Genomic DNA, 14870 nt, shown 5'->3' on the forward strand with positions numbered 1-14870 from the left:
CTGGAATTGAAAAATGAAAATAAATATCGCCGCCACCCCTCCCCTCACTTTGTTAGGAAAAAAAAAGAGAGGAGTTCCAGTGGGCTGGCGGAGTGGGGGGCCTGTCTGAGCCCGTGACAGCCTCCACCTCCCTCACCTTGTAGGTGTCTCCTTTTAAGCAGAAATCAGCGTGTGAGCTGTATGCGGCTCAGAAACGGTATCATCCTGTCTGGTGGAGGAGGGGCGTTTGATCTGCTTTTATTAATTGGTTCCAAGCTGTCGTAAGGCACACTTAAAAGGACACAAAGGCAGAAAAGACATAGTTTTGTTCCAGTTTTCCGATTGCTTACGTATATGGTAATCTGGGGAAATTTACTAGGCAGCTCTGTAGATCTGCAATAGGTGTGGGACTCGAAGATAGAATCAAACATATAATGATGCAGTATTAATAATTCTATTTTCTGAGGTGTATGAGTGACAGAAAAGGGTCTTAATCTCCTAGTATTCCAAGGGCTTGAATCTATAATGCATGAAATAAGTAGGTATCGCTTAGTCCTCATACCTTTGCCCTTGGTATGTTTTATCCATAAATTGTTCTCTTTCATTTTGATGAACGTGTATTTTATTATAGTTTGCTTAATATTTAGATTCAACTTCAAACTCATGCCAATTTATATTTTTTCCTTTAATGTCGGCTTATGGGCCTGAGGAGGAAGAGGGAGAGACAGCAGCGGGGGAGGCACAGTAGCAGACTCAGTGGCTGTCCTTATAAAAAGCACGGGCTTTTGTAGCGAGAGAACTGTAGCTTCAGCCAAGTTCTCTTTGTTCTTCGAGATACAAAGAAGCTGATGCAGCCCACGCTCCCAGAAAACCCTCCTTTCCCTGCTGAGAAGGGAGAGATAATGAGTTGGAGATAAATGTATCCAAGGGAGGTGGCTGGGAATGAGGGTTTGGTCCTTTTTCTGAGCCTCTGGTGGTGAAGGTGTTGCCAGCGAAGCCAGGCTGGGCTGGGCCAGGTCCTTAGGTGGAGATTTCTTCTCCATTCTCTCCACCCCGCTCTTTGAACAGTGCAGCTTATGCAGCTTGCACGGTGCCCATGCTGCTGTTACGACCACTTCCTGTTCCCCCCGCTGTCCTTCGCTGAGGTTATGGGGGTGGCTGATGCACCTGATGCCAGAGAGACAAGCTGGACGGTGGTGTGTGAGTCACGGGAGGAGGACGCCATGCAGTGCAGGGCCACACAGGGGTTACACTTGAATTGGTGTGAACACAATCAGGGGGTTGGATCGGGGCTCTGTCGTGTCGAGAGGATGGGGTGTCCCTGGTTCTCACAGAGGATGTGCTTGGCCTGTTTGTACATTTCGGGGGAGAGGCGGATACCATGCCCCGTCCCTGTGATGGGGAGGGTCGCTTGGCTAGGGGACCTCATCTGCCAGAGCAAGTAGCGGGGGGACCAAGAGTGAGGCCGTTCAGGTCTTCCCGGTTTTACCAGGTGTCAGGACAGCAGCAGAGGTGGGCACCTTGGACACCGTGAAGTTCAAACGTGTAGCTCATCACTAAGTGTCCGCAGGCTCTGTGACCTCAGGAAACCATATGGTCCCAGAATTTCTGGCGGGGATCTCTCCAGGGAGAACATTATTGATTTGGGAAGAACTTTTTAACCTGCCTCCCCAGCTAAGGTTACAGGATAGTGGTTCTCACCCAGGGGCAGGCACTAGAATCGCCTGGTGATTTGGAACCTCAAGAAGCCTGCCTCCCTCAGCTGGTGACTAAGACCCCCCCCCCCCCCCCCCCCCCGCCTGGCGGGTCTTCTGAGAGAGCTGGGCTCCAGAGCCTTCCACACAGGGAGGAAGGATGAGAGATCACGTAGACATACAGGAGTCTCCAGTTCCTTGTTTGGGTTATAGGCTTCCTTCCATGGCCAAGGACAAAAAAGAATTAAAATTAGCCCTGGCTGGTGTGGCTCAGTGGATTGAGCACCGGCCTGTGAACCAAAAGGTTGCTGGTTCAATTTCCCAGTCAGGGCACATGCCCGGGTTGCAGGCCAGGTCCCCAGTAGAGGGCGCTCGAGAGGCAACCACACATTGATGTTTCTCTCCCTCTCTTTCTCCCTCCCTGCTCTCTAAAAGTAAATAAATAAAATCTAAAAAAAAAGAAAATTAGAAACATGAACATATACATTCAATAAAATAGTGCATTTAAGAAGGAAATGTCTTAAATGAATAAAAGTAGAATAAGAACTAAAATATAAGAGAATCAGGACAAAAGGTTAAGAATTAAAAATAAGAAAGTATTGGAAATTAAGAGTATTGAGGGTATAAGGCTTAAAAGTACAATTTAAGCATTAAAAGAAAGATTAGAAAACAGTGTTGAAATTATTAAGGATAAAATTTAAAGGAATAAAGTTTATCCTCTGTACCACGTAATTCAGACTGTTAGTGGGCTAGCTGGCCTGTTTATTGGAGAGTCTGTGGTGTGCGTTGTGGTTGTGTGTGTGTGTTGGGTGGGGTGTGTGTGTGTGTGTTGGGTGGGGTGTGTGGGAGGCCCTCAACTCTCACCTGGGACTTTACACCCCATTCCTCACTGTATCTGGTGACCCTCACTCTTGCCCACAATAAACTGGTTTTTGTTACAAACAGACGGGAGAAGTAACCGAGGAGGGGGCAGAAGGCGAAGCAGAGGAAGAGGAAGCCGAAAAGGGAGAAGAACCAGGAGAAGAAGAAGAAGAAGGAGAAGAAGATTCTTAGGCCTGTCCATGCTTTATTTCTTCAACTATTTCAGGTGGTCACCTAATTCCGGGGCTTGAAAACTTGTTTATTTACTGTATGATTTCTATGCTGCATTTCAGCGGTCATGGGAGTGGCTTCTAGTTCAAATCTGTGTGTCTGTCTGTCTTCCTGAGGCTTGGGGCTGCCCCCTTCTGGAGCCGCACGGCTGGCTGGTCGACTCCGTCAGGCCCAGGGCTTGGGCCCGGGGGCATGGCAGCGTGTGGATTCTAGGAAGGAGTGTACCTTTGAGGAGGAGCCTGCTGTGTGCTTATCTTCCCCTCCTTCCCCACGTGACCTTTGTTATGTGAAGGCACAGGCGATGTTCCGTGTTTAGCCTTCCAGTCCACAGACCCCTCTGCCGACCCGTTTACTTGCATGTCTGCAGGGGAATGACAGTCGATGTGCACAGTGGTGGCGATAAATTGTATAACTTCACAAAACCACAGAGCTGGCTGTCATTCGAGAAAGACAGATATCGCTGCTAGATGTTGAGTGATAAGAGCTTGGTGTGACACACTTGCTCCTTAAGCGCTAACCAGAACACTCGAGCAGAAACACCGTGGGACATGGTGATGTTGCTTTAGGGAAGTTTGAGAAGCGCATTTGCTGCCTGGTAGTTTTAAACTTCTACCGAGGATGAAAAACAATTATATAATCCTTAAGTTCAGCAAGCGCCACCTACATATATTCATAAGGCAATGATAGTATCTAATGGTGGTAGATATAAGAACATGGGGGAATCACTCAAGCAGCGTGGGCCTTACAGACAGGAGAGACTGTGCAGAAACACCTAAAGATCACTAAGTGCTATAAAAATAGCCGATTCTACAAGTCATATAGCAAATACTTACATAAATGTATTGTCACTATTTGACCCTAAAGTTGAGGCCGTGGTTTGCTCTGGTGCTATAAGAATTCTTTTTAAAATTTAAATCAAAATGAAGAATTTAAAAAAAGTCCCCTTCCTGTCCACGTCATGCCTCCGCCGACACGCACATAAGACAGGGTTTTGGGGCTGCTGGAATCAGGGGCGCCGGGCAGGAGTGAGCCTCCATCCATGCCGCAGGTCTTCATAGGGTCTGCGGTGAAGCTCAGGGCCTGTTTAGTGCAGGGTGCAGGGAGGGGTCACTCGGAGAAGAAGAAAGAAATCCCTGGGGCTTTGTCAAGTGTCTGCTCATGAGTGACACTGTGGTCACGTTTCTCGGTACCAAAGCCCGGTGTGAATAGCATGAACCTCCTCTCATGACATACTTCTACCTAGACCTGAAGAGCCAATATACAATCTTGGAGCTAAATACATTCTGAGGAAATCTGAGAGCTGGTGAGAGCAGCCGTCACCATTCATTATGGGACCGTGAATGTTCCACTGCTCATGTATTTAGATCGCACGGCCAAGGTAGCCCATCATCGGGTATTTCCCAGGCGGTTTCCTTCCTGTGCTGGGCACATGTATTTCTACTTTAAGACCCAGTGCTGTCGTTTTGGGCATGATCCCCTTTATTTTATTGACTTATTTGTTTTCCATGGTCACTATTGAGAAGTCTGGCATCAATCTTACTGGTGTCTCTAATCCCATTTGTGAGGAATAGGTTGGGAGCCGTATTTGAAAAAAAAAAAAAAAAAGAACAACAGCTGGGTTAGTTTTCGGAAGTTTATCTGAAGAATGGGTGGGAAGGAAAATAAGCTGATATTTGTCCTGATAGCAAAAAAAAAAATTCCCCACAGTAGAAGACTCATAGGTACTGTGTGAATTCACCTCTACTCACTCTGGTTGTGAAGTTCCCCAGGAGCCATGCAGTTCTAACGTGGCGGTCACAACACCACACTGAACGTGGAACGGCGCAGCTGAGACAACCCTCTGTGAGCCCAGGTGGCTTTGCAGGCTGATTAAAAAAAAAAAAAGTGATGTCAGCTGTGGCCAGTGCCTTGTGCCAGTTTCTCTGGTGGCTGCTGGTTCGGAATCCCGTCCACAGAAGCCTGCGGTGGGGTCAGGATGCCTGACAGGGAAGGAGCGAATCAGACAGCTCCCTACATCCCCCCCACCCACCCCGACCCCTGGGGAGACTCAGTATCCTTCTGTAAACTGTAGCCCGGCCATGCAGTCTGATGTTTGGCACACCGTCCAGCTTCCAAAGACAAGCCCGTCTCGTCTTGTAGTTCACGTTGGTGGTGTGTAGGGAGAGCGTGACCGTGAATGGAACCAGGAATGTATTCTCGTTTCCTGTGTTTGACCCTGACGCTCAGGTGCTGCCCCTGGAGAAATGCCAGGGAGCATGGGACTGAAATCACATTCCTGGAGGGGCTCCCCCAGGACCAGACTGTCCGCTGAGCCTCTCCGCTCATTCTCTGTGAAAATAGTGGGGACACCCCCCACACTGAAGACGTGGCCTTCCTCACGGTGTTCGCCATGTGCTAATACAGAGAAAGATGTAAACCCGGTCTGGTTTCCCGTGAGAAACACTCCATTTCCTTTCATGCGCTTGGAACAAATGAGGAGTAGTGGTTTACGGAATAAAAGGGGCCATATGCCCCTTTCTTGCGTGATGAACAGTGAGGATTGTGCTAAACTTTCTTTTTCTCCCTTTGACAGCTGTCTCCCTAATGCTCTGTCTTTCTTCCAGAAAGCCCAAGTCTTGAAGCGACATTTCAACCGTCTCCCCACAAACCAGACTCAACACACGCCTTGGCCGGAGGCGAGCCTACCTCTCAGCCCACCCGGGGCCCACGGAGGACGTGCACCGGCTCGGTCAGGTGTCCGTGAACCTTTCTACTCGTCACATCACCATGAAGTTCAATGTCAGGGCAACACACGCATGCCTTCCCGGGCCTCGGCTTTTTGGCCTTTGCCTAATTTTTTCTTTTCTCTTTGGCTTTGCATGCATAGACCTTCCGGCTAATACCCTGAAAAAAAAAAAAGGATTTCCAAATATAGAACTTCTCTTTGTGCTAGGACAAGTATTTCTCTGTATGTGCCCTATGCCACTTGCCTCGGAATTAGCTTTCAAAGTAAAATGCTTGCCAGAGAACAAGCACACAAATAAAGATGAATAGCAGTGACCTTGTCCCGAGAGCAGCCGGTTTTTTTGGTGTGGCCTCTCCTCGAACGTGCATGCCCTCCATGTGTCTGTCGCCACGCCCAAATCTCGGCAGAACTTCTCGGTCTGCTCGGGTTGGGCGTGTATGGTTTCACTGATGACTGGGTCCATGTGTTCAAACACTCTTGATTGTCTTGTGACGCCCTGCTTTCTGCTGTGCACCCCGCTGCGTGCGCTGTCTTTGAAGCCTCGCCCAGATGTAACACTATCATCCACGTGTGTGGGGATGACGGCAAGGGTAAATACATTTACAACCCCGTGTCCTTGGCATGTTTCCACGCCGAAGGGGGTGGCTGCTGCTTTTTCTCGATGGATCGGCAGCCGTGGCTGTGATGGGCCAAGTCTGGGCCTGTGATTTTGCCTCCTGATGCCGTAGTATCTGTCCCCCAAGAGCTGGTCCAGCCCCGATGACTCATCCGCCAGGAGGTTCGACAGCTCTTTTCCGCTCACCTGCTGCCCCTTGCTTCATTATAGATATTTTTCTTTCTCGGGAGGTTTTGTTGCCATCCGTCCCTTTTTAAGGGAATGTGCTATGCATTCCTTGTATTTTTCTTGCTGCAAACGCTGCTTCTGTGCTGTTGGAATAGCTCATTTCCTTGCTTTTTAAGGATGATTTTCTGATTCAAGGATGATGATGGCAATTCGACTGGGCGTGCCCATCAACTTTGCCTCCTCCCGATCTGCTGGTTGTTTTGCAGCTGAGCCTGTGTGTGCTATTTCGGAATGTTTTCTACGGTGGCGGAGGCTGTGCGGATCTTAGGCATTCTGGGAAACAGCTCTTTTCCGGCCACCCTGATAACAAAAACAGGCCTTTTGAAGAGAATTAAGATGACTTTGTTCCAAACCGTTGATGCAGATGACTTCAAAAACCTTTTTCCCTTTGCTAAAAATAGTGTGAGAGCCCACAGTGAAATGGAAATTCACGTAGTTAATAAATTGACTTCTGTTTGTGCTTCACCACACTAAACTGTGTCCCATCTAAGAGCGTGTATTATTTCATAACAACCCCGGGCACAAACAGGCCTCACCCTTTCTCTAGGCTGACGTTTAATTCTTCCGTGACAAGGTAGGACGGGGCTAGATTTATTCATCTAGGAGCCAATTTTCTTCCTATTTCTCCCATTTGCAAATGAAAATAAGTCTTTGTGCTAATAACAAGCAAAGATAACAAACCAGACCGCTTATTTAAATTGGATTACTTTTTTGTTATGTTGTCTTTCTGTAGTCATAAAAGGAATATTCTGGGAGAGTATGATTTATTCACATTACATTTTCTTTTTTTAAATTATTGCTCAAGTACGGTTGTCTCCCATTTTCCCCCCACCACTCTCCCCCGCCCCACCCACCCCCACCTCCCGCCCTCCATCCTTGCCCTCTTTGGCTTTGTTCAGGGGTCCTTTATACATGTTCCTTGACAACCCTTTCCCTTCTTTTCCCCACTATTTCCCTCGTCCCTCCCCTCTAGTTACTGTCAGTTGGTTCTTTATTTCGACATCTCTGGTTATATTTTGCTTGCTTGTTTATTTTGTTGATTAGGTTCCTGTTAAAGGTGAGATCATATGGTATTTGTCTTTCACTGCCTGGCTTGTTTCACTTAGCATAATGCTCTCCAGCTCCATCCAGTTGTCGAGAAGGGTAGGAGCTCCTTCTTTCTTTCTGCTGCATAGAATTCCATTGTGTAAATGTACCATAGTTTTTTGATCCACTCATTTACTGATGGGCACCTAGGTTGCTTCCAACACTTGGCTGTTGTAAATTGTGCTGCTATGAACATCGGGGTGCATAGGTCCTTTTGAATTGGTGTTCCAGGGTTCTTAGGATATAGTCCCAGCAGTGGAATTGCCAGGTCAAGAGGCAGTTCCACTTTTAGTTTTCTGAGGAAATTCCATGCTGTTTTCCACAGTGGTTGTACCAGTCTGCAGTCCCACCAACAGTGCACTAGGGTTTGCTTTTCTCCACAACCTCACTAGCACTTGTTGTTTGTAACAATTACATTTTCTGTAAAGGATTATCGAAATGCAGACATTACTTGGATAACAATACCATATAAATAGAATAAGTTCTCTTGAAGATTTGGCTTAACCTTTAATGGCTAGTGGGCCCAGTGGCAGAGGGAGGAAAATCCTCAAATACAGACTGTGCAATATCAAAATATAATTTAAAAAATCTATATGCTTTATCAATGCAGGAAGTTTCTGGAAACTGAACAGCATTGTGAATATGTAAAAAAGAGTAAAGAAAAACCCAGTGCACAGGCAAAGTCATTCTGCACAAAAGAGACAAGACCAAAAAATGGAATAATTATATGATTCATATATAATTATATGATGATTTGATGCTAATAGAAGTTCAAAGAGTTTGGTTTATTGGTCTATGGGAGCCCTAAAGACTCAACGTAACAGTTCCTTTTGTGTTTATAATTAGAAAGGCAGATACCCCCAAATCTGAAGGCATTTTTTCTAACCGCTAAACAGGAAGTGCTCCCTCTCTCCGCTTCATCTCCCTCGTTTCCTTGCGTTTCTGCGGGTTGAAATCCTTTGGTACAAGAACCCAAGATAGGCAATACGAATGCTTTGTGCTTGTCATCGAGTTCTTAGTTTTCCAGATGAAATGCATTGGCTGAGAAGGCTCTCGAGGGGTATTTAAAACCGTCTTCTTTCCAAAGCAGTGTAGCTGTACACCTGTGCGCGCAGGGTTCCGTGATGTGGCCCCAGTGAGGTGTAATAACAGGGACTGACCATTAGGTGGGGACAAAACACAAGCTTCTTGATAAAGTGTCTGCCCTCAGCGTCCTGGGCAGTGTGTCCAACTTGGGGCACTGTTGGAGTCGGAAGGTGGGCTTGAGGTCTTTGTTAGCCAGAGGAAGAACTAACAAACAGAAAAAGTCCACCCCACTGGGTCAGTTAATTAGTGTATTGTTTATAAGGATTTTACCCAAGATAATTTATTTTGGGCAAAATGTTATTGATGCCTTCTTTGAAGCCATTGAAACCAACCGTTGATGGTTTGAATTTCGCAGCTTTGCATCACACACAGCAGGAGTCCAAATGGAGTCCGCAATCAGTCACCTTCTGACAGTTCTGATAACGGTGCAGGACCTTCCTGTAGCCTTTCAATGGTTCCAGCTCCTCAGAGAAGAATGCACAGAACCCTGGGGAGCCAAGTGGCTGCTTGTCCTTCTCTGTTTCAAGCCTTTTTGGCCATAATATAACACATTCCCAAATGTCTGGAAAGAGATTCACGACCCTCACCAAAGCATTCATTTTATGCTTGTCTAAGATACTCAGCTTTAAAAACAAAATTATTTCTGCCCTGGCTGGGTAGCTCAGTGGACTGAGCCCAGGCCTGCAAACCAAAGGGTTATGGGTTCGATTCTTGGGCAGGGCACATGCCTGGGTTGTGGGCCAGGTCCCCAGTAGGGGGCGCATGAGAGGAGCCACACATTGATGTTTCTCTCCCTCTCTGTCTCCTTCCTTTCCCCTTTCTCTAAAAATAAAGAAATACAACCTTAAAAAAAGAGAACCCACTTAAAAAATTATTTCTTTTGGAAAGACTTTCTCGTAAGTGGAGAAATGAGTTGCTAACCCTTTAAAACGTAGCAGCAGGTCAGGTTGTTTTCCAGACCTAGACGTCCTGATGTTGTTGAAGACACCGCAGTGCTCCTGGGGGTGAAGACTCACAGTGTGAAGGGCTCCGCCAGGCGGTGTGTGGGGCCTGGAGGGGCCGAGGGGGGGCTGGGGCGGGCAGTCGGGGAATAACTGGGGGGAACTCGGTTCAGTCCAGGGGAAGGGTCCCTTCAGCGAGGGAGCCTGGTGCCTTCTCTCACCTGCTCACACACATCCAACTCAGTTTAGAATTAAAATTAGACTGCTGGTATTGTGTTTCATGGTATTTTAATTTGCTAACATTCGTGGGGAGCCTGCTGTGCGTCAGAGTCTGTTTCTAGGGCTTCACATAATCCCTGTGGTAACCCGATGAGGGGGAGCCACCCTCATTTATGGATAAGGAAACTGAGGCAGGGGTGAGTTCAGTACATGTGTGAGGTCACACAGCCTGGACATGGCCAGGCTGGGACTCAGATCCACCTGAGTTCCACTCTGAAGCCCGGACCAGCCTTCCCAGCAAACCCTTCCTCTCTGTCCTTGACCATGGTCTCGTCCCTGGACAGGGGCTGGCTGGGGTGGTAGGTGGCATGCACCCTGTGAGCCTCCTCGGGTCCACAAATTCTGCCCTTAGACTTGACACCATGGTCCAGGTGAACCGTCATGGGGAGCAGTCCCGTTTCCTTTTCTTCCAAGTCCTCGGGATGCCTGCTGTGGCTGCCACCAGTCACAGAGGGACTTGGTCCCTCTCCCCCTACCATGACAATTTACTAACACAACCCACAGGACTCGGAGAAGCACACAGCTCATGATTAGAATCTACTGTGCAAGAGACACACGAACAGCCACATGAACATGTACACAGAGCAAGGGCCAATAGGGTCCTAAGGGGGCACCTATGCCTCCGTGGAGTAGGGGTGCACCGCCCTCACGCCCACGGCATGTTCCCCAACCAGAAAACTCCCCCAAACTCATCTTTCTGAGGTCTTTATCGAGGTTTCATTTCATAGGCTGGATTGATCAGATCACGGGCCATTGTGCTTGAACTCCACCTCCAGCTCCTCTTCCCTCCCTGGAGCTGGGGGTGGGGATGAGGCCGGAAGTTCTAACCCAGCCTTGTGCCCGGCTTTTCCGGCAACCAGCTCCCGTCGGAAGCTCTCTGGATCCCCTCACTCCTCGAGAGTCACCTCGTGGTCCGAAGGGGCTCCTCACAAATAACAAAAGGTGGTCCCATTGACGCTCAGGACAGTCCCAGGTTTCCGAGAGCTCTGTGCCAGGAGCCGGAGACCGAGACCAGATGTCCTCTTATTGTGCCACCGCACCCACTGTGACTGTCGGGTTGCATGGGTTCTGACAACTGTGTCTGTTCACGCGACAACACCCCAGCGAGACCCAGAACATTGCTATCCCTCTGCAAAGTCCCCCGTGGGCCTCAGCAGCTGATCTCTCCCCTCCCCTCGGCCCCGGGTGGCCTCTGCTCGGCTTTCTGACACTTCGCTTCTTTCCTTTCATCTGCCTGGCATCTCTTCCTTCTCAAGATGTTTTGAATATTCATGAATGTTGGTATCTAGAGCTCATGTCTCTCCTTTGCTGAGTAGGGGGTTGCCCGAGGTTGTGCATTCATACAGCCGTGGGTGGCCATTGGAGGCATCTCCAGTTTGGGGCTATTTTGAATACAGACCACGAACACTCGTGGACAAGTCTTTCTGCAGACAAAGGTAGTTACTTCTGTTGAGTCGATACCAAGGTTGTAGGGTTTGGGGACAGAGTGCGCATGCCATCGTCCTGGTCACCCAGAGCACGGCGCCTCGAACCTCCGTGTCAAAGGAGTTTCTTGGTCAGGAAAGGGAACGAAACTCCCAGTTTGCTGTGTGTGCCGACACTGTTGAAAAGATCTTATTTAGTCCTTCCAACGCCCTTCAGTCCTAACTGTTACTGTTACAGACCTGGATTTCTGGCCGAGGAGACAGGGGCTCAGAGCACTTAGCTGGTGGGCTGTGTGACCAGGAGGCCAGTCCCCTGTGCGACTCCAAAGGCCACGTGTATTTGTGACCAGTGTTTCTGGCTGCCTGCCCAAACAGCTAAGGCGATTTCATTTGCGGGAAATGCTTAAGTTGTCCAGACAGACTCTGCGGCGTCCCCGTCCTCCCTGGAGCCCTTCTGGCCACTGGACTAGGTCAGACCCCTCTGCAGCGAAGGGTGAAAGTGAACCCGCCACTCTGGGATGCTGGCCGTGTTGTCGTATCACTTCCTGTCCAAAACAAGAGACTCGTCAGCTGGATTTTAGACACGGACCCCCATTTTTCACATTATCACCATTTTGCTATTCAGCGAATTCTTCGTTGTGGGAATTGAGACTAATTATCTGGCTCCTGATGTTCTGCGTCTTAGTAAACCACACTTCCACCAAGTCCGCGGGCTACCCTGAGCCTTTTTGTTGAGCTGCAGGGATCTTTTGGAGAAAAAGACAGCCTCGTGGGGATTCAGTGTTCCTCTCCTCCCAGCGGGCATGAGAAGCAGGCACACGAGTGTTTTCGAGCAGAGCCCAGCGTGGCCTGCAGTGCGGGAACGAGGTGAGAGTGGCCGTGGTGGGCTGGCCTGTGCTGAAACGGCCCGGGTTAGCTGGAGGACTAATGAAATGTGGACATAATACTTCAGTGACACCAGGTAAACAGCCTGCAGCCCCAGATCCTCCCTGGACCACCCTTCTCTCCACTGCCCCACAATCCAGCTTCTAAAGGGTTAGCCCCCGTCTCTACACGGGGCCACTGAGCCCTGTTCCGATGTCTCAGCCATGTCTGTTGCCACCGGTCGGTCCCCACGACACAAAATCGTTTGAATGTAACTCCTGGCAAAATGATTAAAAATAAAAAAACCTTACAGGTATCAGGCCAATCACATTCTTAACTCAGTTTTCAGTATTGAAAACCCAGCAATCCATTGCTCTCTCCCCTCACATTTCAAACACATACTTTAAGAACAGACGATCCAGGTAGACTTTATCTCCACGTTTTTCTGGTCATGCCGAAGCACAGGTAGCCAGCACAGTCTAACTAACAGTTGTGAGCATGAATTTGGGGGTCAGACAGTGTCACTTTTGATTTTTGTTTTGCTACATCCTAGCATGGCAAGTTATGGCAAGTCACACAACTTCTCTATGCCTCAGTTTTCTCATCTGTGAATTGGGTAAGATAGCACCTGCTTCACAATGTTGCTGGGGAATGTGTGGGTGCAGAGGCTCACCCCCAGGGCTCCCTACGTGCTGGCCAGTATTTCAGCCGGGGTCCTTCAGTGCTGAGGCTGCCACTGTTAATTCCAAAACGGCTTCTTCTGTTGCCTCCGACGGACTGCGTAGACACTGATTTCAGCAGCCTGCCTTTCTGTTTTCCTTTTTGGTCAGAGAGTCTATCCTTGAGAATTATTTGATTAAAAAAATAGGAAGTAAAGAAAAAAACAGGCCCTGGCTGGCATAGCTCAGTGGATTGAGCGTGGGCTGCGAACCAAAGCATCGCAGGTTCGATTCCCAGTCAGGGCACATGCCTGGGTTGCAGGCCACGGCCCCCAGCAACCGCACATTGATGTTTCTCTCTCTCTCTCTCTCTCTATTTCTCCCTCCCTTCCCTCTCTAAAAATAAATAAATAAAAATCTTAAAAAAAAGAAAAAGAAAAAAACAGCATATAAAAATGAAAAACAAACTTAATGTTGAGTATTGCATGCATGGTCTTCACTCCTTTTGCCTGCACAGTGGAGGGAAGTCGGCCACAGCTGTGTGCCCTGCGCATAAAATAAAAAATGTTTGGAATATAAAGACGTATGGCCTCTTGGGGCAGAAACCCTGCACATTTCTCGGGCTTCAGATCTTTGGTTTTAAATCATAACAAATACAGAAATTCCTAGTCTACCCAGCTATTCTCTTCCTTGATAAGACTGTATTTTTGAATGAAAAACAATACACAGCTTAAGGCAAAAGCAATCGCAGCCTTCACGCTAAACATGTCAGGAAGAGAGGATGGGAAGGGGCGTGTGTGTCCGAAGAAAATAACCCCAGAGAGACGGAAACTCTGAGCAGGAAATGGACTGCAGGGAGCTTCGGGTCAGGCGCGCAGTTCTCGCGACGGCGGTGTCCCCAGCTGCCCCAGCTCCTGCCAGTCACAGGGACACCCGGGACAAATGGTTATGGGTGGTGGGTGAGGTTCCCAAGGCCAGCGGTCCTTTTCATTTAAGAGTACTTCCTCTGTTCACATCTATTCTTGGTTACAAGTTCATTTGACTTGTTTGTCTTGGGGGAGCCAAAGGAAGACACTAGAAATATACCTAAGAAGTGGAAAGGCTTCTTATTTGTAAGTGATGATGATGGAAGGTTTTTTTCAAAGATGCAATTGCAGGTAGGCTTTTATTTTTTTTTATGAAGAGGAATGATATAACAGAAGTCTCAGAATTCTCTTTCTTTTTACCCGTATAATCTCAATGTCAGCCAAGCTTAGCGGTCCTTTAAGATTTACTTAAATTTGGCTCAAAGTCCTGTTTCGTTCACGGAAGGAAAACCGTTCACCACTGGAAATTTTTCAAGGGAAAATGTTACCTCGTTGGAATGTCTCAGCAAAAAGACACAGTCAGGGCGGCATTGTTTCTTAAGTGGATTCTCTGGTGAATTTTACTCCCTGTCTCCCAGGTCCAGTTCTAAAACCTCCAGGGAGAGACTAGTTTTATTTCCTACCTAACATTGCTGCTCAAGTAGATGGTGGTTTGGGTGGGCTAATTCCTTCGGCCAACCTAACAGGTGTGAGGCGATGTCTCCCTTGTGGTTTTCATTTGCATTTGTCTGATGATTAGTGATGCTGAGCATCTTGTCATGCTTATTGGCCATCTATAGGTTCTCTTTGGAGCAATGTCTGTTCAGGTGCCTCTGCCCAGTGTTTAATTGGATTGTTTGTTTTTTCTTTTTTGGAGTTGAGCTGTCTGAGTTCTTTATACATTTTGGCAAACTGTAATAAAAAACTAAAACAAAAAAGAAAGGCTAAATGTAATATACAAGAGTAAATTCTACAATCAGCATAAGCATCTTTTTTAAAACAAGTGAACCAGTGTGGGCAGAAGGAAGGCCAGGCGGTATAGCCTGGGGCTGCCAGGGACTTTTTCGAGGTTGTGAATACATACCTGCCGGAGTCGGGATCTGAACCCAGGTCACCGCATCCCCCTGGGCCACAACTCACCTCCTCTGTGCTTGTCTGGAACCCGACACCATGAACACTGCAGACCCTCCCCACTCCTCCCTCTGACTCTTCGCCCCCTTTCTCCCCTTCTCTTCCCTGAGTATGTCCTCCTTTCTCTCATGTCTTCTTTCTCCTTCATTTCCTTTCTCCCTCTTCTTCCTGACATTCTTCCTTTTCTTTCTCCATTTCCTCCTCCTCCACCTTCTTTCTTC

The 14870-nt window shown here is 48.0% G+C and overlaps 1 protein-coding gene across 1 annotated transcript in view; it reads left to right on the forward strand.

Moving 5' to 3' along the window:
- SH3BGR (SH3 domain binding glutamate rich protein) overlaps positions 1 to 5809 on the forward strand; it is a 30784-nt gene extending 24975 nt beyond the window's left edge. The window contains exons 6-7 of the mRNA XM_028504483.2: positions 2619 to 2760; positions 5369 to 5809. Coding sequence (XP_028360284.1) covers positions 2619 to 2726 — 108 coding nt within the window. The 3' untranslated portion in view covers positions 2727 to 2760; positions 5369 to 5809. The remainder of the gene's footprint in view (positions 1 to 2618; positions 2761 to 5368) is intronic.
- Positions 5810 to 14870: the final 9061 nt, after the last annotated feature.

This window comes from Phyllostomus discolor, chromosome 2 (genome assembly GCF_004126475.2).
Source record: "Phyllostomus discolor isolate MPI-MPIP mPhyDis1 chromosome 2, mPhyDis1.pri.v3, whole genome shotgun sequence".
NCBI lineage: Eukaryota > Metazoa > Chordata > Mammalia > Chiroptera > Phyllostomidae > Phyllostomus > Phyllostomus discolor.